At 53.9% G+C, this 22,089-nt stretch overlaps 1 protein-coding gene and 1 long non-coding RNA gene across 6 annotated transcripts in view; one reads left to right on the forward strand and one right to left on the reverse strand.

Annotated features, from left to right (window-relative positions):
* Positions 1-15,317, reverse strand: part of BDH1 (3-hydroxybutyrate dehydrogenase 1) — a 37,070-nt gene extending 21,753 nt beyond the window's left edge. The window contains exons 1-2 of one of the 5 annotated variants that reach the window (XM_051818943.2): positions 15,154-15,317; positions 2,008-2,137 (exon numbers count right to left, since the gene is read on the reverse strand). In XM_051818943.2, the coding sequence (XP_051674903.1) occupies positions 2,008-2,090 (83 nt within the window). In that variant the 5' untranslated portion in view covers positions 2,091-2,137; positions 15,154-15,317. Of the gene's footprint in view, positions 1-2,007; positions 2,138-8,890; positions 9,188-10,021; positions 11,184-15,124 lie in introns of those variants that run through there. The other 4 variants (XM_051818941.2, XM_051818945.2, XM_051818940.2 and 1 more) reach the window with 4 other exon arrangements.
* LOC138849310 (uncharacterized) lies at positions 9,303-17,529 on the forward strand. Its single transcript, XR_011387982.1, has 2 exons — positions 9,303-9,602; positions 17,127-17,529. It is a non-coding gene; the product is annotated as an uncharacterized lncRNA (long non-coding RNA).
* Positions 17,530-22,089: the final 4,560 nt, after the last annotated feature.

Consider the following 22,089-nt stretch of genomic DNA (forward strand, 5'->3'; position numbering starts at 1 on the left):
TGCACAAAATCTCTCAAAAGCTGGTCCACAGGCTGGCGCCATGGCTCACTTGATTAATCCTCCGCCTGCGGCGCCGGCATCCCATATTGGCGCCGCGTTCTAGTCCTGGTTGCTCCTCTTCCAGTCCAGCTCTCTGCTGTGGCCCGGGAGGGAAGTGGAGGATGGCCCAAGTGTTTGGGCCCCTGCACCTGCGTGGGAGACCAGGAAGAAGCACCTGGCTCCTGGCTTCAGATCGGCGCAGCACCGGCCATGGCGGTCATTTGGGGAGTGAACCAATGGAAGAAGACCTTTCTCTCTGTCTCTCTCTCTGTCTATAACTCTACCTGTCAAAAAAGAGAAAGAAAGAGAGAGAGAGAGAGAGAGAGAGAGAGGAAGGAAGGAAGGAAGAAGAGGGGGGGAGAGGAAGGAAGGAAGAAAAAGCCGGTCCACAGAGCAGGCTCCATGCCCCCTCCGCCAGGGTGTGGACGGGGCTCCATTTCACACTCTGTTCACACCGTGTCCTCTGGCAGCTGAAGCCCAACTTCAAGTCAAGCTGCCATATTCTACCAAAGAGCATCTAAGCAACTGCTGCTAAAAGCCTGAACGTGTGTTCCTCTAAACACATCTGCTGGTACAGAAAACATCAAGCTCGTGGCTGCTGGGACCTTAACTTGAACCTGACACTCCATCTCACTTCCTTGAAGTGGTATAGGGAAAAAACCCCACATTTCTTATTTTTCCCTTGCCCAGGCTGTAAAAGAGAAAAACTGTGACAGCACAGCCCACAGAATCCCCTTGAGCAAGGTAATTCCAGAAGCCCTCAAAGAGTTGTTTGATTCCCATTACTTTACAATTCTCCTAAACCACACAAACGGTGAAGTCTCAGGACACCTGTATGCACTGGTTTCACGCGTGAAGGTCAAAGAGAGCAATTATCCAAGTGAGCAAAGTCATGCGCTCCGGGAACACCACGTGCCTCCTGATATGGTGCACTGAGGGGGCACCACGCATGTCTGCAGACGCGCACCTGCACTGAAGCACGAGCAAACAGCACCCAAACCCAAGCCGAGAGACAGTCTGCAAAGCAACTGGACAGTCCTTCTGAACGTCAGGGCCACGCACGAAATGGACTGAGACACCCACCCCCAGCAAAGAAGACAGGACAGCCACATGGAATGTGGCACTCTGGGTTGTATCCTGGGCAGAGAAAGCCCCATGGGTGGGCCACTCAAAACCTGGGTAAGGTCTGTAGGTTGGCTGCTGGAATGACAGCAGTGGTGACTTCCTGATTTCCTCATTGTGCTGTGATTGTGCGAGACAAGTCAGGTGAAGGGTACAGGACCTGCTGCACCATCCCCTGCTCCCTTTCCTCCTCCTCCTCCCCTCTGCCCCACTTCCTCCCTTTTGTTGAGATCCTTGGTGCCTAACCAGGCCCTGCTCAGCTCCTTGCAAAGCAGGTAAGCTGCACAGGGCAGCTATGGAACTGTGGAGAGGGAAGTTCCCTGAGAATTCAGAGCCTCCTACTCTTCGGCCAGCTGCGCTCTCCCACCCCTACCCTCCACAGCAATGGCAAATTCTCTCCTTAACCTGATAAATACCTGAGTTCTAAACACGCCCAGTGCGCAGTCTCTTTGCAAGAACAGACTGTTGCCAACCTCTTTGCTTCAAATAAAGCAACCTGTCTCTGTTGAGGTTGGTCTCCATCTTCTATTTCTGTCTCTCCTTTCTGCGGGTATGAAAGGCCAGAACCCTAAGCTATTCTTTACCTAGCAAAGGGGATCTGAGACCCTTTGGCACTACTGGTACAACTTTTGTGGAAGTCTAAAGTTTTTCAAAATGCCAAAGTCTTTTAAAAAAAAACCCTCACCCTGTGAGCACACCTGTGAGCGACCCTTGCAGGCGCAGAGGCTGTGGACAGGCCGTCAAGCCCCAGCGCCACCTGCACTGCCCATGTGTCAAGGGCAGCAGCATCTCCCCTTGCCCAGAAATCACCACCTCCCAGGGCCACCTCCACCCTCAGCTGCTTACCTCGCTCCATCCTGTCTGTGGGAGACATTCAGGCCTCTCCCTGGGAGCCGGGACAGAGGTCTGGAGAGGCGGGCGGCCAGCATTGTGGACACGTGGTAGGAGGATCTGCTTCCTCTTCCTGCCAGGGGCTCTGAAACACAAATTGCACCCTCAGCATGGCCTTGCTGTGCTCAGGGGGTTAGGTCAGGGGGCCATCTTCCTTCCAGGTTGTAAAGGGGAACTGGGTGGGGTCCTGCTGCCAGACAGCCCCCTGCCCCTCCATCTCACATAGACTGCCCCAAACAGCCAGGAGCCAGGGGGTCTGGAAACCTGGGCTCTGGCTCTGGCTGGGCCAACACCTCACTGGGCCACTCTGCCTGTGTTGCCTCCCGTTTGTAACATGAGGAGGTTGGACCAGAAGGGTGATCCTCAAACCAGGCTGCACAGCAACTCCGGGGCGCTCCGGGCCTCAGCCCCCGGGAAGGCTGACCGAGAGAGTCCGGCTCCCTTGTCCAGGCGCCTCATGCCCAGGAAAACACCCCGCTGCGGTGACCAGGGCTCTGCCTTCCCTCCCAGCGCACCTGTGTGCCCCTGCAGGCGGCTTTTCTAGTCCCATCTTCTGACCCTGCTCTCCACCTCTCTCCCCAGCTGACAGGCAGGGGGTCTGGCTCGGAGGCAGAATTCATCAGTAACTCATTAGAGCATAGGGTCTGGAGCCACAAAACCAAAGACCTTTCAGTCTAAAAATTACAACAGCACACACACACACACACACACACACACTCCCTCTCTATTGAAGTTTTGATCACCCTTTCCGCAACAAAGCCACGCATAGTCTGATGGCATCTTAAGGTTACTTAGCACTAGGACCAGCCATGCATGCTGCCTCACACATGCTGTGTGCTATGAGATGCTGGTGTCACAAGCAGTGGCTTAACCCACTGCACCACAGCGCTGGCGCCTCATGCTGAAATGTTGCCATTGTTGTGGGATGTTGAGAGGTGGGGCCTTTAGAAGTGACTGGATCATTAAGGGAGGTCAAGGCCTTCCTGGAGTGAGTCTCAGTGTTGCAGGATGCGATTAGCTATGGAAAGTGCAGGTTGTTACAACTCAAGTCCACTTCTCATGTTATGCCTCTTCAACACACTACTTGTTTTTGTTTGTTGTTGTTGTTGTTGCCATGCCATGACACAGCACAGGGCCCTCACCAGATGCTAGGCAGGTGCTGGTGCCACGTCTGTGGACTTTCTAGCCTCCAGACCATGAACCAAAGTTCCCACAAACTATCCAGTGTCAAGGAGTCTGTTCCAGCAACAGAAAACAGACTAAGATAGCCCCTTACTAAAGTAGGTCCCATGCCACACACACAGGAACTTTTCTACAAGATCACTCTCCATCCACAATGATCCTGTTCATTTACTTGGTCTTCCCTCAGTGGATCCTAAGCCCAGTGAGCCCAGGAGCCTTGTCCATCTTGCTCACCATTGAATCCTCAATGCTGGACGCAGCCTGACACAAGAGAACACCCATGGGGAGCAGAGCTGTGCTCAGGGGGTCCCCGCAGGGAACTCAGGTAGAAAGCCAGCCTCTGGCCCCAACTGAGGCCACGGGCAGCAGCAGCGATGGGCCCAGCTGGGTGCCCCGCCCCCACCTCAGTCCCAAATTGCTGGCTGAGCTCACAGATCTTCAGCTCCTCCCGCAGGACTGGAGTCTGAGGTCACCACCACTCGGTGACTTCAAATCCAGTTCTCTATAATTAAAGTCCTTTCTATCCCCCCGGCCAAGGCCTGTGGCAGAAAAGGCCTCGCTATAATCTCCCAGTAGAGGGCTGCTTTCAATTTTGTTTTCCTCAGAGTCAGCAGTACCTAAAACTACTGGAGTCGAAAAGCTTAACTTGCATTAAAATCAGTCCTTTGAATAACGCACTGTTCACATTGTAGTGTCTCTCTCACAATCTTTTGTTTCGTTTGAAAGCAGGGAGATAGAGATTTCCCCACCTGCTGCAACAGGCAGGGCTGGGCCAGGCTGAAGCTGGGAGTCAGGAACTCCATCCGGGTCTCCCACGTGGTAGCAGAGACGCAAATACTTGAGCCATCACCTGCTGTCCCCCCAGGGTGCACGTTAGTGGGAAGCTGGGATCCAGAGTGGGTCGTGGGCACCCCAAGCAGCATCTTGACTACTACGCCCAAAGCCTGCCCCGCAGTGCAGTCTCCTACACAGGGAACAGCACGCATGTCCATTTCATTCTTAAGTTTCTGAGAGCCGTTGTGATTTTCACCCCAGACAATAACACAGGCCCTGGGCCTCCCAGGGACTCTCCAAGGTTGCTTTGTCGCCTTCATGCCGCCTGCTGGGCTTTCCCTGTAAATATTAAGTTCTCAAACTTGAAATGCCACTCACTTCCTTTTTGATTTGGGAACACACATGGTTGCTGGAGGCAGGTGCTACACAGAAAAGGGCAGAGTAGCCACAGGGGCAGGGGACAGTGTCCCACATCTCAAAAGGCAAATAAATAAGGAAGTGCCCCAGGATGACAGCACGAGGGCTTCACTCCCAGGGACCAAATTCACACAGGTCTTAGAGAAACTTCTCTACTGCTAGCAGCACCTGGGTCTCCTCTCCAGGGCACCCCCTGCCCACCCACACACAACCTGTGGAAAGTGCTCTCTCCTAAACAGAGCACCCTGTTCTGCCAGGCTCCCATGCTGCACTCGGACAGCAGAGGCCACAGCTGGCTACTTTCCTGGGAGTCACTGGCAGGGGCACACACTCCCAGCACCTGACATTCTCAGAAGAGGCGGGGCATCCGCAAGACACAGGCAGGAGGGACAGCTGCAGTGCCTCTGGACAGGAAGTCTAGATGGGCCATTGTCACTGCCAAGTGGGAGGCGCAGGCCTTGTCCCCGGGAGAGGGCAAGCTGGGTTTACATGGGGTGACACTGATGCCGGGCTCCACAGTAAGGAGCTGAAGTCAGTGTGTCCCAATGTTTGATAACTGGCAGCCTGGCTCCCGTGTGTTCCACGCAGCTGGTGTGTGTGTGTGTGTTGGCCTGCCTACTGTTTTCAAAGGCAAGATGAGACAGCTAAGCTATGCTTGAACTCACTACAGTTTGCACTTAATACCTTAAAACCCACCATATCACCTTTGCCCCGGACACCATGGGCATCTGAGCTTTGAGGTCCCTAGCCAGATGGATGTGTGCCATCCCTTTGCAATTTTCCTTCTGATCGTTCAGTATAGTCTTGCTTAAAAGTTCCAGCTCCCAGTCCATCTGGGTCTCCTATGTGGGTGGCAGGGACCCAATTATTTGAGCCCTCCCCTGCTGCCCTCACCTGGACTTCCTCGCTCTTGGTTTTGACCTGGCCCAACTCCAACTGTTGTGGGCATTTGGGGAATGAACCACCTTGCTGCCTCTCAAAATTAGTTAATTAATTAGTAAATTAAATTTTAAAAAAATGTACAGAAAGTAGTTTTAAAAAAATAAGGTTTCATCCCAGCTCAGCTATGCATGCTAAGTGCACAGTTACTGGGAGCTTCCTTGAGGTCATGCAAAAAGGGTATCTGGATAAGTTTTAAAGTCCTCATCCAAAAAAAGACAACCAGGGGCCAACAGGTGGCACAGGGGGTAAAGCTGCCACCTGTGACACTGGTTAGAGTCCTGGCTGCTCTACTTCCAATCCAGCTCCTGGCTAATGGCCTGGAAAAGCAGCACAAGATGGTCCAAGTGGTTGGGCCCCTGCACCCATGTGGGAGACCTAGAAGAAGCTCCAAGCTCCTGGCTTCAGCCTGGCCCAGTCTTGGCCATTGCAGCCATTTAGGGAGTCAACCAGCAGGTGGAAGATATCGCTCTCTCTCTCTCTCTTTGCCTCTCCCTCTCTTTGTAACTCTGCTTTTCAAGTAAATAAAAAAAAAATCTTAAAAAAAAAGACATCTGTCATTCTTTAGAGTTAGCCACTCTGAAACAAAAGTCTAAAAGAATGCCTAGGAACGTGACCAGCACGCCACGTTCTCATCACCACTTTATCTCACATGTAGACACGACACTCACGTGGCTTATTTCCCAGAGACCTTCAAAAGCCGAGGAGGGGTCAATGTGAGCCTGGTTCAGCAAAGGCACACCTAAAGCAGACACTTGAATCAGTCTGTAAGACAGTCCTGTCGCCAGACTAGAGTGACAGACAATTCTCCTCGGACGACACAACACAAACACCTTTTGGGGGGGGGTCTGTCCTGCTTATCTGACTCCCTCCTGTCAGGCCTGCCTGTTGCCCACAGCGCTTGGCCTCTGCAGCTACAGCTGGACAGTGAGACTGCCCCTTCTGCCACATGGGACAAGGCCAGGGACAGAAACAGACCCAGCATGAACCCATCATTCTGTCCCTTCTACTTGGAAAGAATGCAGACCCGCCTCTGTGGGGACATGTGATCTGGCTGGGGGGGGGGGCAGCCACAAGGTCCTGCAGCCACAGAGAGGTGCAGAAAGCCAATAGGGGAGGAGGGGCGGGCAGACAGAGAGTGCAAGAGCGCCAACACACATGTACAGACAGCAGCAGAGAGGGAGCTGGAAATAAAAGAACAAGAGCAGCTGCCCGCCTGCCCCCCGCTCTGCAACACAAGACGTGTGTCACTGTTCTCCGTGTATTTAAGCCTAGAGTTTCTGCTGGCTGCAGCCAGAACACTAGTGGGTGAAACACGCTGAAGGCAGGCTCTTTCCCCAGAACACTATTACTAGTGCCCCCCACTCTGGGTGTGCCAGCTCCAGCCAGACCACAAATGGGGGCCTCCAGCCTCTCTTCTTGCTCTGTCGTCACCCCCATGGCATGCTCTTGTGGTTTTAAACATGACTTACATGCTGCTGACCCCCCTGTATTTATCTCCAACTTGGTCATCTCCCCTGGATTCCACTTTTTTTTTTTTTTTTTTTGGTAAGTTAGGTGGCAAGGCTTATAGGGGTAGGGCATCAGTCAGAAGGGATGGGGCAGAATCCAAGAGAGAGTGCCCAGTCACTCAAACTGGGTTACGTGGTTAAACAGAGAGACTACACCTGACAGGCCAGGCAGGTGGCTCAGCAGAGCTGAGTGCTGAGAATACACAGTCTGCGTTCAGAGTGGGGTCCACTCTTACTTACACAACTGTCCACTGGATATTTAACAGGTATCTCAACTCTCACCCGTCCACAGTGAGCTGTGCTAGTGTCCTGCATACCCATTCTGCTAAATCCTCATGATGACTTTTTTATTTTGAGAGGCAGTGAGACAGACACACAGAGAGTAAGCTCCTATCACTGGCTGACTCCCCCAATTGCCCCCAACAGCGGGGACTGAGCTGAGAATGCAATCCAAGTCTCCCAAGTGGGTGGCAAACTACCTGAACCACCACAACTGCCTCTCAGGGTGTGCAGTGGAGAAAGCTGCACTAGGAGTCAGAGCCGACTCAAACACGGGCACTCCCATATGGGACAAGGCATCTTCCTCACCAGGCTAAACGCCCACTCTCAGCTCCTCCTCATTCTCAACTCCTCTCTGTCTTGTACACACCACAGTCCAGTGTCAGCACACCCTACTGATGCCACCTCTGCTACCTCTTAGGCTGAGACTGCATCTCCTTTTGCCTGGACTACTGCAACAGCCTCCCAGGTAAGGCCCTGTTCCACCGTCTCCCTTCCGACTCTGCTCCACACAGCCTGCATGGCCTGTGGAACTTGATCTGCTGCTGCGTCTCCTGCGCCCAGCTCTGATGAGGGTAAAAGTCAAATCGTCCTAGACTGCTGCGTGACCTAGGGCCCCAGGCCCCCTCGGACCTCCTGCCTCCCTTCCTCACTGCACCTTGCTCAGGGGCCTTCTTGTAGTCTTTGGAACAAACACCCAGGCAAGCGCTGAGCCTCTGCCCCGGCGGCTCTTCCAGCTGAAGCAACCCCTCCCCGCCCCACACCCTCAGCATCCCATCTCTCCCTTTGGCCCTCTACTCAAATGCTTCCTCAGCAAGACGTTCCCTGGGCAACCCACCAACCCCAACCACAGCCTGGTATTTCCTGAACGCCTTCGCTGCCCCCATCTATGCTGCCTCCTCGGTAACTCCCACATGACAAAGCACACATATCGTACTTGTGTATCTCATGTGTTGTCTTTCAGTTCCATCACAATGTAAGCTCTCGGGGGCTGGTGTTGTGCCACAGCAGGTGAAGCTACCATCTGCAACACCAGCATCCCATATGGGCACCAGTTCGAGTCCTGGCTGTTCCGCTTTCCATTCATAATGTGCCTGGGAAAGCAGTGGAAGATGGTCCAAGTACTTGGGCCCCTGCCACCCATGTGGGAGACCTGGAGGAAGCTCCTGGCTCCTGGCTTCAGCCTGACCCAGCCTTGGCCATTGCAGCCATTTGGGAAGTGAACCAGCAGATGGAATGAGGAGCCTTTCCCAACCGGTGGCACGTTTCAGAGCACACAGCTGGGTGCCCTTGTCCTCTGGGGCCCCTTCAGTCTTACTCCATACACTCATCTACTCCTATTTAAGCACTCACTACACCACCCCTGAAAGAATCCTGTACTTCCCAGTTCCCCTGCCTCGCTCATCCTATTCCACACCTGAGTTAACACACGTCTGAGCTGGGTCAAAGAACCCCTCCTCCGAGATGCCCTTCCTAATCCCGAGTCAGAAATCAGTCTTTCCCCAACCGCCTTCCCCTGCGCTGCTGTAACAGGCAATAGGAGAGGTATTTGTGCCCATAACCCCTCACAAGCCTCCACCCAGCCGCCAATCCCAGCTGGGCCGTGCGCACCCCACACCCCCCAGACAGCACCCGTGTTTCCATTACTGACTTCTGGCCCCTCAAAAATCCTTCCTCTAATGCCTAGCAGGAGACAGACGCTCTATAAATGTGTACTGAGGGGATAGGAAACCTACACAAGTTCCAGAAGGTGGCTTCCTGGCCTGCCCGGGCGCAGGAGCATATGCGCAGTGCCCGGCGGGATTGCAACCCGTCTGCAGGAACGTACGCATCAGGCGGGCCTCCGCAAACCCTCGGCGTCGGACCCGCAGGGTTGGACGTGACTCTGTCAGCTGACGGCCCGCTGACTGGCTGGAAAAACCGCGCACAGCCCAGCGCCGCCACCGTCGCGCGCAGCCCCGGAGTAGCGAGGGCCGCAGGGGCACACGCGGTCACAGGCGCGCTCCAGCACGTAGGCTGCGCGGGGACGCCGAGACGCGCAGGCGCCCGCCGCAGCCAATCCCCGCGCCGCGGTCCCTTCCAGCCGGCGGGAGGGCGGGGAGCCGAGGGGGCTCGGCCAGGGCCGCGTTCCCATTGGCCAGGCCGGTACCGCCCAGACAGTGCCCCCCAGTCCCCGCGCGGGTGCGCAGGCGTGGCTCCCCGCCCGGCGGGGCCCAGGCCGGGCACCACCCAACATCCCCAGCCTGCCCCCTGCGGTGGCTCCACCTTGCCGCGTCCTCCTCCGTCCCCGGCCTCGTGGCCCGGTCGGTCCACCAACAGCCGCCGCTTCGGCTCTAGCCCCCGCAGCTGGCGTCCTGACCGCTGTCCGCATCCTTCCGGAGGGCACGGCGGGCCGGGACAGAGCCTCGCGGAGGACGCGGGAGGAGAAGGGGCACGGGGATCGAGGAGGTGGGTAGGGAAGGGAGCCGTGTCTGGAGCCCAGGGCTGACTACCCTATGAACTGGGGCAGTTCCTTCCCTCCCCGAGGCCTGGGTCCCCTTCGGTAAAATGCGCCAGCAGGGAGCGCCAAGTCCCGAGGGTTCACCTGGGAGCTGTGTGATCAACCCAGGTCCCCTGCTGGGCGCATTATTCCAAATAACCAACGCCCGGTCGTGCTCTCCGAGGAGGGCAGTGGGTGAGGACCACGGGTCTAGCGAGAATGGCCCAAGACCCTGCTTCGGCACCGGCGCGGCCTATAGGGCGCGATGCCCCCTTTCCCGGCCGCATCCCGGCGCCCGGGCTCAGTGGCCGCGCAAGGCCAAACCAAACTGAGCCGAGGGCGCTGGCGCATCCCGCCCGAGCGCGGACTTGCGGACCCCTCCTCTTACCTTTAACCAACCAGGCGGGGGCTCGGCCGCGGAGTGCTAGGCTGGTGCGCTCGGCGTAACCCTGCGCCGCGCAGGGACCCGCGCTCTAGGCCTGGAGGCTGCCGCCGTTTACTCCCCGAAGCCCTTCGACCGGCTCCCACACCAGCAGCCTCGAGGCCTCCAGTCTCCGCCGCCGGGATGCCCTGCACCCTTTGGTGCGCGCGTTGGGGCTGCGCCGGGCGGAGCCGGACGGCGGGCGTCGCGGGGGCGGGGAGTGATCCCGCGCCGCCTCTTTCGCGCCGGGCCTGGCCCTCGTCTGGCTGAAGGTGCCCGGAATCGCTAGGCACCCAGCCAGTTAACCCACTGCCGGTGTTCCACGTCGCCCCGAGCCGGGCGCAGATCCCTTCCACCGCCACCGTCTTCCTAGACCGCGAAGGGGGTGCGGAGGGGAGGTACCCGGGTCGGCGCGATCCGAGAAGGTGCGGCTCCAGGAAGTGGGGAAACCCCGGCAAGCAGGCGGCGCCTTCCAAGTCCTAAGCGTGTTTGCCACCTTCAACGCTCATCAGGGTGGGTGGCTGGGGGGGTTGGTTTTGAGTATCTTTTTGATCGGATGAAAATAAAAGATTTTCTCCTAAGCGTCGGTAGAGGAAATTTAACACTAGCACGGGTTCCCAGAGTTTCAACAATAGGGCATTAGAGGGAAACTGGCCACAGACCAGTTCTCCACCCCACTTCCGGGGCTCCCCACCCCCACTTCCCCTAAGGCCCCAAGGTGAGAGACAGGCTGCGGAGAAAAAATGTCAGGGCAAATTAGTGGCGGGACTATGGATAAATTGCAGAGACGGGTGAATGGAAGGGAGCCGGCAGATGCAAACAGGAGAGAAGTACTGGCCTGGGAGGACACCCGTCGGCTCTGATCCATGAGCTGCGTGACAGCCGGGGCTGGGTCTCCCTTTTTCTGCCAAGCGCCCCACCCCTGGAGCATTGAAGACTGGGAACCCATTTCACAGATGGGCTGAAGCCAGAGTGCTAGCTTCGGTGGTGGTGTTCCGTTGTAGTCTCTCGGTACATCTTGCCACCGCAACGAGAATGAATGGCTATACTGACTGAGTCACCGGGTTACACGCTGAGGGTCATGCGTGGCTAGAAACGCAGCTAAAGAAAGAAACTTTCCACCTGGGAAAACCATGTGAGTAGATCCTGACTCCGGACTGAGCAGTCAGTGGAAATTTTAGTTCTATTTATGGAAGACAGAGGACATTGGGCCTGTTTGGGCCTAGAGACACCTCCAGTAACTAGCCCTCAGCTCCCACCCGCTGTACCGTGGTAACCGTCGGCGTGCAGGTACACCCCGAGTGCACCTTGCCTCAGCTGTCGAGGTGTCTCTTGCTTCAAGGCTTCTCTGTCACTCAGCCTGGGAGTTGTTCTGACACACAGTAAACGGGCAAGTGCTAAGGGGCTAGCACCTGGTGAGACAGCCTCTTACCTGTGTTCTACAGGGCAGATGGAGGAATACTCCCCTCCCGTTCTTCCAGTGAGCAATTCTTTAAAAATTTATTTTTTTTAAATTACTTAAAAATTATTTGAAAGGTAGTTATAGAGACAAGGGGAGAGACAGTGACAGGCAGAAAGAGAGAGCTCCCACCTGCTGGTTCCCTCCCCAAATGGCTGCAATGGCCAGGGCTGGGCCAGGCCAAAGCTAGGAGCCAGGAGCTTCTTCCAGGTCTCCCATGTGAGAGCAGGGGTCCAAGTACTTGGCCTTTCATCTGCTGCTTTCCCAGGCACGTTAGGAGTGAGCTGGGTGGGAAGCAGACAGTCTGGTCTCCAATCGGCACCCGTATAGGATGCTGGCATCACAGGCCGTGGGTGGCTTTACCCGTTACACCACAGTGCCGGCCTCTCTGTGATCAATTCTGAGGTGCATCCTAGACAGCTCCTAAAATACCAGCGCCTGCTTGCCCACGGCGGTGACCAGCTTGAGCACCTCAGAGATGCCCCCGTGGGTCGCCTTTCCCTATCTGACTCTTCATTGTCCTCTTCTCCTGTTCCTTGGGATTTTGTCACGTGGCTTTGACATGACTGCAGACCCTCAGGGAGCTGGCTGCAGGAGGGATGTGTGTTTCCTGCCGTAACAACGTGGAGGGTAACTGCCCGCCCTGAGCGGCGACCAGCGCGGGGCTGCAGAGCGTGCAGGAGCCCGAGCCTGGCACGTCCACAGAGGCTAGCCCACCAACACTGCATCTCGTGTCAAGGGGCTTTGTACGTCTCCACAGATTCCTGTTGTGTTGGCCAAACTCTCTTTCCCTGAGAACCCCTCCTAGAAAGTGTGCCTCAGCCCCGGGTTAGGTTGCATGCGGAGAGGCTGCCTGCCTCGGTCCTGAGCGACGGCACTTTCATTTCATAACGGACTCCAAGTGGAATTGGAACTTGTTCGCTCCGTGGTTAACATTCCTGTCTATCAGGTGTATTCCCTGTGAGGTTTGTTCTCATTCTCCCCCCTTTTAAGCATTGTAGAAAAGGAAAAAAAAAAAAAGAGTATGGCTCAGGAACTCATGCACTGATCATCCCCTTATTTTAATCACACGAAACAGACTTGTCGAGCCCCTGCTCAGTGTCTGCATTTGGGGGGGGGGGGGGGGCTGAGTAAGCACACAGGTAAACTCACAAGGTGTATCTCAACCTGCCTATCAGCCTTGTTCTCACCAGCCCTTTCCCAACCCTGCTACCCGAGAGCCCATCCATCTGTTTAATTGAGCTTCTGCTCTTTGGTTTCCCAACTGCCCTGTTCTCTAGGGCTTCACTAATATTAGCTCTCAGAGGCAGGCAGAAAATTCACAGGAGGACGGGCCAGGAGCAAGGCTGGGACTTGGTGACAGACGAAACCATTCTCAGCCCCACCTTGACTCTGTCCTCTCCCTCTGAGTTTCTGGCTGCCGCCCCTGGAACTGGAGAGAGCCAGCCGTGAGGCTGAATCAGCACACGCCAGGACTCAGCCCCTGTAAAAGCCGCTCCTCTGCCCAGAGCCGAGACCAGGGCCGGGGTCTGGGCGCCTAGCACGCTTCATCTCAGCCCCAGGAGGGTGCTGGAGCAAATCACCAAGCTGGGTTTGGGGGTAAAGCAGCCCTTATCCCTGCCTTCAGGGAGGGAAGGGAGACTTGCCCGCAAGCTTCCTGGATCATCCCAGGTCGTGTGCGTGCTCACGAGGGGGCCGTGCATGTGGTTCTGTGTGGAGTCCAGGCTAGGCTTTGCAGAAGAGTTCATCCTGCGAGAGTCCCAGGAGCATGGAAGCATCCTAAATATCCCCCTGCCCACAGCGCCCATGGGTGCTTGCCTCTCTCTCTGGATCAGCTCCTAATTGCCTCTGGGCTCACACCCCTTGGGAATACCAGTCCCAGCTAATCATCCCCTCACCTTTCTGGGCCGCAGCCCCGCCCCATATCTGAATGCCCTTGGTCTTTTGTGCCCAGGGCCCCACAGTGCAGGCTGAGTCTGGCCAGAAGCCGGCTACCTCCAAGCATTCGCCGAACCTGAGGCTCTGCTGAAGTGTGTGCTGTCCCACACAAGCAGCGACACCGTCTGCGGCCCCAGCCCCACAAGGTTTCTGTTTGCTTTGGTGCAAAATTTCTTTAAAAAATTGTTTTTTCTGGAAATCAGACCTTCTACCTGCAGAATGTTAAAAGCATCCAGCGGCTTTTTCTGTAAGTGGCAGCGAAGGAAGGAAGCGGCCCAGCGTATTTTTCTGGCACCCAGGATCTAGCACGTTGAGCCCTCGACAGTGGGGCCCAACGTGACCACAATACTGAACTCGGCTGTTGAATGGGAACTGGAGAGGCCGCCTTTCCCCTGCGCCAGAGAGCAAGCCCTAAGGGAGAGGGGGAGAAGGCCAGGCACACCACCCACCCCTTTCTGTCTGCTGACTCTGATGTATTTCTTTAACATGATTGTTTGTTGAAGCCACAGGGTTGAGTGTGTGGGACTGGGGGAGGGGGCGGGTCTGGAAATTTAAGCAAAGCTCTTCTGAGCTCATTGCAATCTTCGAAGAGGGGAGAAAATGAGATAAAATAACCACTGTGCCCCCTCCCGCCTCTGTCCATCCCACCTTGAGCTACAGGGATCCATAAACTTCCTGTCTTCAGGCCTCCAGTTTCGAGTGCCGAGCCCTGATTATATATACCCCAGATTTCGCTGTGCCCTTGGAATGCGATGACCAGCCAGTGAAAGGGTCGCTCTGTTCAACAATGCAGCTTAGCAGTGAAAGGCTGGTGTCAGCCCCTGTGCCAAGTGCCCTCTATGCATTCGTTTCCTTACTCCTGCAGCAACCCTGAAAGCAACCTAACATTATGCCCACTTTGCAGCTGACCTGAAGAGGTCAAGTAATTTTCCCACGGCAACACAAGTAGGAAGTGGCAGGGACAGGGCCCGCCCGAGTCTATCCTTCTCCGGGGACCTGGCTCCAAGTATACTGCCTGCTCCTGGGTGTTGAGAAGAAAGACTCGCCTTTGCTGGGGCTAGAGAGCAAGTCTCGTGCGCAGGTGATGCGTAAAGCCGCCTGGTGATAAAACCTCACACGTGTATCTATCAATATCTCAATGTATAACCAGGGGGTACTGTTTCTGTAGCTGATCCCTGGAATTGCTTTGTTACCTGGAAATTCCTCTCAGTGAGCGCAACACATATGCTAATTTCTGATGCCCTCACCTAGAAAAAGTAATGTTAGGTTCTATTTGACTGCGTAAACTTTGAGAGACAAAAATATGAGATAGGATTCTCAACTGCTAAATGATTTACTTTTCTGACCTTCAAATTATTTCTTCCAAAGAGTATTTAATATATTACCATAAGCTGTTTTTTAAAAACAAGATAAAAATACATGTGCTGTTTTGATGAACTTTTTTCCAGTCTTTCCCCCCAATGAATGCATTTTTTTTTTATATTATTTTCATTACTGCTCTTGCTGCCAGGGACAGAGCCTGCTATTTTGAAAAGAGAATCAAATTGCAGAGCTATCTGTCTGGGGTTGCCAGCACTTTGTCTTTCCAAAGGCCTGTTTGCTCCTTCCCGCCCAGCCCTGCCGAAGGCTTGGGGTACTTCCTCCCTCCAAGGGCAGCGCTCCGCCTCTCTCACCTTGGCTTGCTCACCTGGGGCTCGCTCACCTTGGCGGCAGGTGCAGCCGGCCTCCCTCTGCACTCAGCTCTCAGGGCTGTCTCCGGGCGAGTGGGCAGTCGGCTGCCCTGGAATCCTCTCAAGTCTCTGGTAGAGCATAAAAGACACCCTGGAGACCTCAGCTTCTCCTGGGAGAGGCAGGAAATTTCACACACAAGTGATAAAACACAGCCAGAGAGGTTTTTGTGTCTGTCATTGAATAGGCAAAGTTCAGCTGTATAACTGTTTGCTTTAAGCTTAAAGTGTCTGTGAGCCTGGCCCCTTGACAAGTGGAAGGTCAAGGGTAGATGCTGCTATTTAAATTTTTTTTTAAGTAAATGATGCCAAAGGTCAGCCTCAGCTGACTCCATCTTAAGCCCTCCCGGTCAGGTGTGTGGGGGCAGAAATTCGCACAGGCACACGGGTCTCATCACAAGGAAGGAGAAGGATCCAGAGGGTGTCAGAGCCTGATTCAGAATCGGCACCCGGGCAAGACCACCACAGGGCTCAGGGGACTTGCAAGAAGGTGAGGCCGAAGCCGTAGGTCTGATGTCCTGACGGAGGCAAGGAAAAGTACGGCCGAGATAAGCAGAGCCCTGAGCCGGCCCCTTAGTGTCCCATGTCCCACAGTTCAAGCAAAGGGAAAATCAAACAGCCCGATTCAGGCAGGACCATGGATGACGCAGATCCTGCAGGAGTAATGGGTGAGGAACCCCACCAGGCTAGGAGCAGGGACTGTCCTGGGCAAAGGCGAGTGAAGACAGTGACTACAGATAAGTGCCCACTACAGCCGCGGGGCCAGTTCCAGAAACAAAGGCCAATGTCACGAATGTTTCTGCCATTGTTTGCTATGGATATGACTCTGTGTGTTCCTGTACGTGTATAGCAAATCGCTTTGCTTTCTTCCTTTCCTTACCCTTTTGTCACATGTAAGATGTACTGACTTTGTCCCATGTATTTAAATATTGTTCACTTTCCACGGTGGGATTTAAGTTACAGGATATCAAGGAGCAGGTGGCCTTGTGGATCTGAGGCCCTGCGCCCTCCCCTGGGCTGGGAGTCTGACCTTGTCATGTCTGCATGTGGAGGGCACGCATGCTGTAAGGAGATGGGTGCCGGGTTGACAAGGAGTGGGCTTCTGGTGGTGACTGTGTCGGCCTGGTCACACCACAGTGCGTGGGTAGCTGCTCAGACATTCTGGAAGCTTCTGTGAAGGTAGTTTTGGGTGAGATTGACAGGTAGGCTGATGGAGTTCCAGTGAAGCAGCCTGCCCGCTGTGATATGGGTACCTCACGCGGTGGATGCTTCCAGGAGACGGCCCTGCCCTGCGACTCCACCTGCAGCTCTTCCCTGGGGCTCGGATTCCTTCAAATCAATCTCTTCCTGCCTCTGCCCCTCAGCAGACACACACACACCCACCCACACACACATACACACGCACACACACACAGGCACACAAGGTGAGAGTGAGTGCACTTCCGTGAGTGTTTTAAAGCCTGTGTGTGTGTGCGTGTGTGTGTGCATGTGTGTGTGTGTGCTGCTTCTGTCTCCTGGTGGGCCCTGACCAACACACCCACACCCACCTGAGTGGCGGGCTTCCCTGACTACACCTGATGCAGCGTGGAAGCTGGTTAAGCAGATTCCTCTCCTGTGGAATCGCGCCCCCTTTGTGTCTGGGATGGCACCGTCAGAGGTAGGAGGGCTGGTCTCAGGCAGCGCCAGGACGTGGCAGCCTTGCTTTCCCCTGTCTCTACAACCCGAGGCCTCTGCAGGTGCTCACAGCCCAGGGTGGGAACAGACACGTCTGCAACTGCCTGTGTCCAGGGCTGCGTGGGCCAGGTGACACAGCTCAGGCATAGCCATGGGGCTCTGGGAGGGTGGAGGAGGCACCTGACCCTTCAGGGTGGGGCCAAGGAGAAGGCTGCATGGAGATGGGATTCAAAAATAGGTGGAGTATTTCTCCTCCAACTTTTAATTTTTACAGTTTAAATTTAACAGAAAAGATAAAAGAATGAAGGCTGATGTAGCACAGTGGGTTAAGCCACCGCCTCTGACGCAGTCATCCCAAATGGGCGCCAGTTCAAACCCGGCTGCTCTACTTCTGATCCAGCTCCCTGCTAAAGCAGCTGAGAAAGCAGCAGAAGATGGCCCAAGTGCTTGGGCCCCTGCACCCACGTGGGAGACCAACCAGGAAGAAGCTCCTGACTCCTGATCCAGCCCTGGCGGTTGCAGTTTCCTGGGGAGTGAACCAGCAGATGGAAGTTCCCTCTCTCTGTCCTTTTCTCTCTGCAACTCTGCCTTTCAAATACATAAGTAAATCGTTTTTTTTAAGAGGAAAGTTTAATGAACACTCAAACATCCATAATCAATAAATCAGTGATCGTTAAGTTTGTCCTATTTGCTTTCTATTTCTCTCTATACATCTACACACACATTGCTGAACTGATCAATAGCTGCAGAGACATACCACTTCCAAATACGTTAGCCTTTATATCAGAAGAACAGACAATTCTGCTACATCACTATGAAGCTATGTCATAGTCAAAAGAGTTAGCATTGATAACGTTATCTAATTAGTCCTCGAGTGTTCCGGTAATGCCCTTCCATCACCGTGCCCATCAAGGATCGTCCCTTCAGTCCCCTGTAATCCAGAACCTCACCCTGTGTTTTGGGACGGGGAGGGGCATTCCTCATAATATCAGCAGGTTGATGGGTCCCGGCCAGCTGCTCTGTGAATGTTCCCAGATCAAGATTTGCCTGATCGGTTCCCCCTGGTCTGGACTCAGGTGAAACATTCGCAGTAAGAATCCTTTTCAGGTACTGCTGAGGGGAGATTTGGTCAACCCTCTGCAGCCAGGAGCAGGCCGGCAGGGAGTGGCTATCGGGACTGTCCTCTGGGGCAGCCCCAAGTCGGTGGGGAGGGTCTTAGGACACACCCAGAGGCAAATTGCCAGGAGAAAGCCCTGGTTCAGGAGGGATGCAGGCTCAGAACAGCCTGGCCCAAGCCAGCGGCCAACTGGAAGGAGGAGGGTGTGGACTTGAACAGACCACAGAGAGCAGACGAGGAGGCCGCGGGAGGCTGCAGAGGGCATCTCCTGACTGCAGTGGGCTCCTTCCCCGTCCCGTGCAGCAGGCTGTGCAGGAACGTGTGTGTGCGCGCGCGCATGCGCTGCTTCTATCTCCTGGTGGGCCCTGACCAACACACCCACACCCATCCGAGTGGCGGGCTTCCCTGACTGCACCTGATGCAGCGTGGAAGCTGGGTAAGCAGATTCCTCTCCTGTGGAATCGCGCCCCCTTTGTGTCTGGGACGGCCCTTTCTCAGGGGTCTGGGGCACCACCTCCCGCGCCCTGGACGGGGCTCACCTTCTCCACAGCAGGCTTCCATGTTGCAATCCCTGGGTCAGATCTGCAGTGGTGCAGGATGTGGGACACGAGTTGGGATCCCAGTGGGTCAGAGAAGAGCCCAGGATAGCCGAGGACGCGAAGGGGAGGAGTGGGGGAGGTTGGAAACAGAAGAGCACCAGCTTGTCCAGCCCAGGCTTCCCGTGTGACCACACTAGAAGGAAAGGCGGGACCTGCAGTGTGAGAGGTGAGCCGTGTCGGATGCCGAGCAGTGTCAGGGTTCAGGTGCCGTACTGGGCGCTGTGCTGTGTTGGGGTGTGGGTGCCAGGTTGGGGTGCAGGTGTCATGACCGGGTACCAGTGTCAGCTGGAGTTCAGGACCAGCCAAGTCATCCTCAGGGTTTTCCCTTGATCGGCTACCACCCAAGAATGTGAGGCGCTGGCAGCAGAGAAGGTGGAAAACCATGAAGGGAGACAGTGTTCTGACAAGCAGAGGGGCTCAGGAGATGCCCCCCACACATATGTACACAGCAGGGCTCTCCCCATGGTGAGAGGCTGCACATTAGAAGGCAGGGGCCACAGCCATGCCCCAAAGGGTGCCAGAGAGAATCAGCACATCCAGACCCTGCAGGAGCGAGGCCAAGAGACAAGAAAAAGCCGCGAAATGTGAACGAGAGCCGTGAAACCAGCATGACTGCAGGCGCTCTCCGGAAGCTCGACCACTTACTAGAATTACCATCGACTGCTAGCAACATCGTGGAGCTCAGAAAGTTGACACAAAGCAAATACTGGGGGGAAATGAAATGTTTTCCTACCCAGAAAGCATAACAGTAAAAACTCACTGTACTCCCAAGAGCATCAAAAATCGTGAAGTGCCTGGCAATGACAAGGAAACATCAAGGTCCTTGTAGTGCAAGTCTCAGCCTTAGCGCGAGGCGTGCCAGCTGCACTGGAAAACAAGCCGCACCGCGTTTCCATGCAGGAAGGCAGCATTATAAGGGATGGATTTTCTCCTCCCATATTCATCTAGAGCTCAGTGCACAGATTTTTTGGGGGGTGGGGATTAGTAGTTTAGTAGTTAGAGGAGAAAAACTCGACCAATTGACTCGTTGATTCTGAAGGCTCAAATATGCAGCTGTACTCAGGGGCAAGTGTTGCATATGTGTTGATCATAAGATCAAAGCATACTATAAAGCTCAGGTAATTAGAAAAGTATGTAAAGACATTTTAAAAATGATACATATTAAAGTACGGTGCTGGTCCATGAATAGAAAAAATCAGATTAATGGAACAAATAGTTCAGAAAAGAAGCACAGATTAGTAGAAATTCAGTATACAATAAGAGCAGCATTTCTAATAACAAAGATGACTGGGGTAGGGACAATTGTATGTTAAATATACCATTTACAAAAATAAACTGTGTGTGGATTAAAGACTTACAAGTGAAAACCAAAGCTATAAAAACACCAGAAGGAAACATACGAGACTATTTCTATAATTTGTTGGAAACGTTTTATTTATTTATTTCACTTATTTGAAAGGCAGAGACACACAGAGTCTTCCATGTGCTGGTTCACTTTCCAAATGCCCATAACAGCTGGAGACCTCATACCACGTCTCCCGTGTTGGGGGCAGGGACCCACAGACTTTGCCATCACGTGCTACCTCTAGGGGTGCACATTCACAGGAAACTGTGGAACTGGAAGCAGAGCCAGGACCCACACGCCAGGACTTCTACATGGGATGTGGGCACCCCCACCAACGTCTTAACTCTGAGGTCAAATGGCTACCCCGACTTTTTAATTAATTTTTTTAACTTTTATTTAATGAATATAATTTCCAAAGTACAGCTTATGGATTACAATGGCTTTTTCCCCCAATAACTTCCCTCCCACCCCCTGCTCTCTCTCCCCTTCCATTCACATCATTTTCAATTCTCTTTATATACAGAAGATCAGTTTAGTATATATTAAGTAAAGATTTCAACAGTTTGCACCCATACAGAAACACAAAGTGAAAAATATTGTTTGAGTACCAGTTATAGCATTAATTACAATGTACAGCACATTAAGGACAGAGGTCCTACATGAGGATTAAGTGCACAGTGACTCCTGTTGTTGACTTAACAAATTGACACTCTTGTTTATGGTGTCAGTAATCACCCTAGGCTCTTGTCATGAGTTGCCAAGGCTACTTTTGAGTTCGCCAACTCTGATAATATTTGGACAAGGTCATAGTCAAAGTGGAAGTTCTCTCAGGGTACCTCCTTCTTTGATGACCTGTTCTTTCCACTGGGATCTCACTCGTGGAGATCTTTCATTTAGGTTTTTTGTTTGTTTGTTTGTTTTTGTTTTATTGTCAGAGTGTCTTGGCTTTCCATGCGTGAAATACTCTCATGGGCTTTTCAGCCAGATCCGAATGCCTTAAGAGCTGATTCTTTTTTTTTTTTTTTTTTTTTTTAACAGGCAGAGTGGACAGTGAGAGAGAGAGACAGAAAGGTCTTCTTTTGCCGTTGGTTCACCCTCCAATGGCTGCCGCGGCCGGCGCGCTGCGCTGATCCGATGACGGGAGCCAGGAGCCAGGTGCTTTTCCTGGTCTCCCATGGGGTGCAGGGCCCAAGCACCTGGGCCATCCTCCACTGCACTCCCTGGCCACAGCAGAGGGCTGGCCTGGAAGAGGGGCAACCGGGACAGAATCCGGCACCCCGACCGGGACTAGAACCCGGTGTGCCGGCGCCGCTAGGCGGAGGATTAGCCTAGTGAGCCGCGGCGCTGGCTAAGAGCTGATTCTGAGGCCAGAGTGCTGTTTAGGACATCCGCCTTTCTATGAGTCTGTTGTGTATCCTGCTTCCCATGTTGGATCATTCTCTCCCTTTTTTATTCTTTTTTTTTTTTTTTTTTGACAGGCAGAGTGGACAGTGAGAGAGAGACAGAGAGAAAGGTCTTCCTTTTGCCGTTGGTTCACCCTCCAATGGCCACCGCGGCTGGCGCGCTGCGGCTGGTGCATCACGCTGATCCGAAGCCAGGAGCCAGGTGCTTTTTTCCTGGTCTCCCATGCGGGTGCAGGGCCCAAGGCCTCCACTACACTCCCGGGCCATAGCAGAGAGCTGGCCTGGAAGAGGGGCAACTGGGATAGAATCTGGCGCCCTGACCGGGACTAGAACCTGGTGTGCTGGCACCGCAAGGCGGAGGATTAGCCCATTGAGCCACGGCGCCGGCCTCTCCCTTTTTTATTCTATCAGTATTTGCAGACACTAGTCTTGTTTATGTGATCCCTTTGACTCTTAGTCCTATCACTATGATCAGTTGTGAACAGAAATTGATCACTTGGACTAGTGAGATGGCATTGGTACATGCCACCTTGATGGGATTGAATTGGAATCCCCTGGTATGCTTCTAACTCTACCATTTGGGGCAAGTCTGATTGAGCATGTCCCAAATTGTACATCTCTTCCTTCTCTTTTTAATTAAAATCTAAAAGACCCACTGTCATACACATTTTTCAATTCCAGTATTAGCTTATTCATTCATTCTACCAATACTTATTGAGCATGGACTACAAAGAATTCTAACCACTGATGTGGGCACTAGAGACCTAGCAAAA

This window comes from Oryctolagus cuniculus, chromosome 4 (genome assembly GCF_964237555.1).
Source record: "Oryctolagus cuniculus chromosome 4, mOryCun1.1, whole genome shotgun sequence".
Lineage (NCBI taxonomy): Eukaryota > Metazoa > Chordata > Mammalia > Lagomorpha > Leporidae > Oryctolagus > Oryctolagus cuniculus.